Source organism: Lactuca serriola, chromosome 2, assembly GCF_051521515.1.
Source record: "Lactuca serriola cultivar US96UC23 chromosome 2, Lser_US96UC23_V15, whole genome shotgun sequence".
In the NCBI taxonomy this organism is placed as follows: Eukaryota; Viridiplantae; Streptophyta; class Magnoliopsida; order Asterales; family Asteraceae; genus Lactuca; species Lactuca serriola.
The window spans coordinates 23,588,119-23,594,123 of record NC_136409.1 but is presented as its reverse complement, the minus strand read 5'-3'; the positions used below and the strand labels follow the sequence as shown (position 1 = coordinate 23,594,123).

The window sequence follows — 6,005 nt, the reverse complement described above, 5'->3', positions numbered from 1 at the left end:
TGTGGGTGTTGCTGCACTCAATGGTAAGATATTCTTGAAATTTTAATCCATTGTTACATTTTTTTCATGTTAATTTAATGGTTTATGGCCAAAGATGTTTTTATTTTGTCAAATTTAGGGCACATCTGGTTTGTGTTTAATCAATGGATGGAATTTAGTTCCATTGCAATCATTTAAAAGACCAAAATACCCCTTTATATGTATAACGATTAACCAAAGATCTTAAATTAACTATTTTTTGTGCAAATGATTTTTCAGTCAAAGGCAAATTCGCAAAGAAAAGTTGCAGCTAAGGCACACCACTAAAAGGAGTTGTAGTGATTTTGTGTTTTGAATAATTCTTGATGATGAATTAGTGTGGCCATTGGCCATGTTATATTTTATCTTTTGCTTGTAACTCTTCGATTTTCAACCATGAGAAATGGTAATACGTTTTCTTAGTTTTTTTTTCAACCATGAGAATGTATGTTTATTCAAGTATGTTAATTTAACTTGTTCTAAATGGATCCATGACATTGTGAATTTTAGAAATTTTTTATTTTTTTACACGGTAATTTGATATATAAATTGTTTATACATTGATCCCTAAAAATTTGTTCAATACTAGTTCTCGAGAAGTATTTTATTATTGAATCCCCAATATTTTTTTATTGAATTTAATTAATAGTTTATTATAATTAATTTTAGATATGAAGAAGCGGAAACATTTAGAAGGAAGGGCTAATGTACAAAAGGCTGCTTTCAGTATCATCTAGAATTCAATGAGCTACAGGTTTGTTATTCTTCAAACTTTGCTTGGTTGAAAATGGTGATCTGTTCTATTATATATATATATATATATATATATATATATATATATATATATATATATATATATATATATTGCTTATTTGTTAGAAATTTTCTAACAGGGGCAACTGTGTCATTTAACAGAGTTGATGTATTGAGAGAAAACATAGAAGCAGTGTTTGCAGCTTGTGATGCAGCTCATGGAAGATGGGCAAAACTTCTTGGTGTTCGTGCTCTTTTGCATCCAAGACTAAGGCTTCAAGACTTTTTACAAATATATAACGTGTCACAATAATTTTTAACTGCAACAGAGAAGGTAAACAACAATTTGTTTGATTAATAATATTATTATTGTTGTTATAGATGACAAAACTGAAAGCAATGCTTGATCAAGAAACATGGGTTGAAGTAGATGTGCCTAATGAATTCCAGGGAATTATGGATTCCCTTTCTAGAACAATTGTTCACTATTTCTAAATTCCAATTACTTTGTATGTTTCAGTGGTCTCCTGACAAATCATCCATCTTTGGAAGCTCAGCAGAAGATGGTGTCTTGAACATCTGGGATCACAATAAGGTGTGTCAACTCAACCAAAAACCACTTTTACTTTTATTCCATTTTCCCCTATTCTTTTCTTGCAACAAATTGTTTTTTTTAATAAAAGGTTTGTTTGTTTGTCTACAGGTTGGTGAACGTTCTGGTCCAGCCTCAAAGTTTGCACCTGGCTTGTTGTTCAGACACTCTGGACATAGGTATATATATTTAATTTTAATTAATGGTTTTCCTTTTTACAGAAATAAAAAAATAGATAAAAATTGAAACAAGATTATATTGTGCTATGATTGAAGGGATAAGGTGGTTGATTTCCACTGGAACTCGCATGATCCATGGACAATTGTCAGTGTGTCGGATGATGGTGAAAGCACAGGTGGCGGTGGAACTCTACAGGTATGTATATATATCACTTATTTATTATTATTTTAGTTTTTATTAAAATGTTATTTATATTGATTAGTTGAAATGTTTGTTTTGTTTGAATGATGATGTGTGTAGATATGGAGGATGATTGATTTGATTCATAGACCACAGGAAGAGGTGATTAACGAGCTGGAGCAGTTAATCACCTCACCCCTGTTTTGATGTTGAACTTATTTCCGAATTTGGGATTTGGAAATTTGATTCGAGTCTATTCAACTTGTGAAGTTTTCATTAATTTATTTTCTTTTTAAAATTAGTTGCAATGGAGTTTAGATTTCGAATCAATGTTTCATCTGTTTGATAAAAAAATGTTTCTCTAGCTTTCAAGGAATAGATCTGGTACAAGCACTTAAATAATTAGAGAAAAATATGACTACATCCACTAATCCATAGTTTTTTTCAATTTTTCTATGAACGCAATTGGTATGAGACATTTCTTGTGGTTAAGTTTTTTTTCATTGCTAACCAATCATTGTGACGTTGAAACCTTATGCTAGTTTCATTTCAAGTGATATAGATTCTGTGAGAAGAAGTTCTTGAGCTAATGGGAGACCAAAGAGTCAACATCCAGAAAGCATATTTATATCTTGCTCTGACCGATTAAATTATTGCTAACACATATTAATTAACTACTGTACGCATATCAAATAATTCTTGAATTGTTGGTTTTTTATTATATGCAGTCAGGTTCTTTTATCTTTTATCCCCCGCTTTAGTAGCCATCTTTGGAAAGCCCTTGTTCTCAAAACAAAACAGGTGATTCTTACAATTGTCAAACTAAATTTTATCTATGGTTCTGGTTGCATAATTATTGTATTCATCATTTTAACTGAGATCTTATTTTACTTTGTCAGGATATGGACATCCAAGATAGAGAACTAGTAAATGACTGGCTCATGATCATAGTTTACAAAGAACGTGGTTTTGGCTGAAAAACATATTACCATGTGGTATGAATCTTCCTTGAAACTTCATGATCTTAGGCCTCTGTGTTTGTTTATTTAAGGTGTTAGCATAAATGGGAAAGCATACTTTTGAATGTCACATTGTTGCCTTCACTTATAATTTGCATAATGTCGATTGTGCTTTAGAATATTATTATTTTATTTTTATTTCTCCTTAGTAACTGTGGGCATAGCACCACCTGTTTTTGTGTTTCTTTTATTGTGAGGGCAATCCTTAACTGTACCAGTGGTTCCGATTATTTTGGTCTCTTAATGGGGTATTTAACCCTTGGCTGGGAATTAAATATTTAAGTAGATTTTTGTGATGCTTATCTGAACTTGAAGTGTTTTTTCACCTATTAAACGTGAGAATAGAGTTTCTACCTGATCCTTTATAGGGGATACTTTTGACTGGGGCAGGGAAACTCTAATGTTACTATGGATTGTCTTAATTGCCTTAGTTTCGACTGATGCAGAGTGTTTGACCAACACTGATGCTAATGCCTAATGCCTCATGCTATACTGCTTTGTCTTTCTTTGTTGGTAAGACATTTGTATGCTAAACCAGATGCTAATGCCTAATGCCTAATGCTATCACTTGTGGTTTAATTCAGATTCTGGGACAAAAAGAGTCATAGCTGGGCTGTTAATGTTCCTGTTTGTTTTCATTTATGCAGGTAACAATCTTGTAGAAAGGACTTATGAATCAGATGTTAATGGTAACAAGTTTAACACTCGAGTCCATACGATTAGATGTTAATGGTAACAAGTTTAAAACATGTGTCTTTGTTATACATACAGATTAAATGCAATGGATTGTATTTTTTGTATATGGTATTTTATTTAATATTATGCAATGGATTGTATTTTTTGTATATGGTATTTTATTTCTATTATGAGAGATTAAATGCAAATTTAATTTATAAATTAATAAATATATAAATATATATTTTTTTTAAAAAAAATTAAAATTACGATACGCAAAAATGTGTGTCGTCTTCATTTATGATATGGCCTTTCTTGACGGAGGCTTCCTTGATACGCATTGCGTGTCATAAACACGTGCGTCGTAAAGTTACGACACGCAAATGCGTGTCGTCTTCCTTTATGACAGGGCCCTCCTTCATACGTATTGCGTGTCATAACCGCGCGTCGTAAATGTGCGTCATAAATGCGCGTCGTAAATGCGCGTCGTCTCTCTTTATGACAGGGCCTTCCTTGACGCGCATTTGCGCGTCGTCTGAGCGTTTTACGACGCGCAATGAGCGTCCTAAAAGGCCTTTTTTCTAGTAGTGATGTATTCCTCTACTTGTATAGATGCATATAAATAATGTTTGAAGGACTTAGGAAGTCTTGTTCGCCCTATTTCCTTTTCTTCATAGAGATGTGGCCTGGTGGGATCGGATGTCCGTCCGAAGGTCGTTTGATCATTAGTTATATATTATGTATACAAGCATAGACATATGGTTTTACATTAGTCAGTCCAGTTGTGAGTCTCTATCGTTAGTCCAGTATTTTACATTAAATCTCACTATACGAGATACATCCTCTGTACACTGCCTTCTCCGTTGTCGAGTTGGTAACCAGAGTCTCTTGTAGGGAGAGCAGACATTGTGTGTATAGATCTATACGGGATTGACACCCCCACACCCTGACTGCTAGCTACAGTCCATGGCCCACCAAGCCAAGGGGTGACAAATGTCATGTTTATATCGACGCTTGCAGGGCGTCAAGATTCTTAGTGTCTATCAGTATGGTTACGAGTATCTCGGTGTTACCTATAAATTCATGGCTTTAAGGTAACGGGTTTTATACACAGTATTCACTGTATACACTGTGTTCACTGTATTGGACCTTACTAGCTATATCTTTCATTTGATACTGCTAGGGTCTGTCTCTACTGTATTGGACCTTACTAGCTGTATTGTTCATTTGATACTGCTAAGGTCTGTCTCTACTATATTGGACCTTACTAGTTGTATCTTTCATTTGATACTGGCTGGGGTCTGTATTCACTGTTTTAGACCGTGCCAGTTGTATCTTTCATTTGATACTGGCTGGGGTCTGTATTCACTGTTTTAGACTGTGCCAGCTGTACCTTTCATTTGATACTGGCTGGGGTCTGTGTTCACTGTTTTTAGACCCTACTAGACGTATCTTTCATTTGATACTGTCTGGGGTCTGTGTCTCCTTTGTTAGACTGTGCCAGGCATATCGTTCATTTGATACTCTCCTGGAGTCTATGATTCTTTTGCCTTAGTCAGTAGTCCTCACTGCTGAGGCAAATGTTATTTTCCCTAATATTCTCCGACTTTCTTAAAAAGCAAATCCCGTATTTTCATAATGAAAGTGTTTAAGGGAAAAACTACTTTTTACCACATAACTCTGACCAGTCTTGGTAGAAGACTGCTTTTTAATTAGATAATATAGGATTTTCTGCAAAGGACTCTATTCCACTGTATACTTGAAAAGTACTACTCATATAAAGTTATTTGTATAAAATGACACTAAGTACTTATGAACTCACCAGCATTTGTAAAAATGTTGATACTCGCTTTTCAAATAACTTGTATTCTCAGGTCAACGTTAGACAGGTACATTCCAAGAAAATTTTGGATGAAGAGAGTTTAGTACCAAGCTGCACTTATATTATTACTTGTATAACTTTGATGTTTCTATGTAATGTAAACTATGTAAAACTATTACTATTAATGCAATGGTTGTTGTACTCTGATTACTGTACTACATATGTTGTGATACTTGACATGACGTCATCCACCCCAGAACGTTTCCGCCGTTCCGGTTTTGAGGTGTGACATGACCTGGGCTGACTTTACTGCTAGGTTCAAAGTTGAGTTCGCACCGGTTATTGAGGTGAAACAGTTAGCCAGGGAGTTTCAGGACCTCACCCAGACTACAGAGACAGTGGCAGAGATTACCGCCAAGTTCAGGGAGAGGGCGCTTCTCGTTCCTTATTACGCAGCTGATGAGGAAATGAAGAAGGCCTGTTATCATGAGATGCTGTGGAGTGACATCTGCCAGTTTGTGAGCTGGTCCAGCTGTAAACCGTTGGATGACATGATTGCTAGGGTTCGGGAGAGAGATATTGACCTTGAGATGGAGAGGAAGAGGAAGCCGGAGGCGGCTTCGGGTACAGGGGGTTCGGGCAAAAAGCCCAATGTTTCAGAGCACAGATCCAGGAGTCACGGTCGATGTGGCAAGTGTGGGAGATTGCACGATGGGGCATGCAAGGCAGGGAGTGTCGGCTGCTATAAGTGCGGTCGGACTAGGCA

The 6,005-nt window shown here is 35.6% G+C and overlaps 1 protein-coding gene across 1 annotated transcript; it reads left to right on the top strand.

The window, feature by feature from the left end:
- The first annotated feature begins 1,282 nt into the window (after positions 1 to 1,282).
- LOC145089064 (WD-40 repeat-containing protein MSI5-like) lies at positions 1,283 to 2,700 on the top strand. Its single transcript, XM_079027561.1, has 6 exons — positions 1,283 to 1,366; positions 1,475 to 1,542; positions 1,639 to 1,738; positions 1,844 to 1,905; positions 2,452 to 2,524; positions 2,623 to 2,700. The coding sequence occupies exons 1-6, from the start codon at positions 1,283 to 1,285 to the stop codon at positions 2,698 to 2,700; spliced, it is 465 nt and encodes a 154-aa protein (XP_078883687.1).
- The last annotated feature ends 3,305 nt before the right edge of the window (positions 2,701 to 6,005 follow it).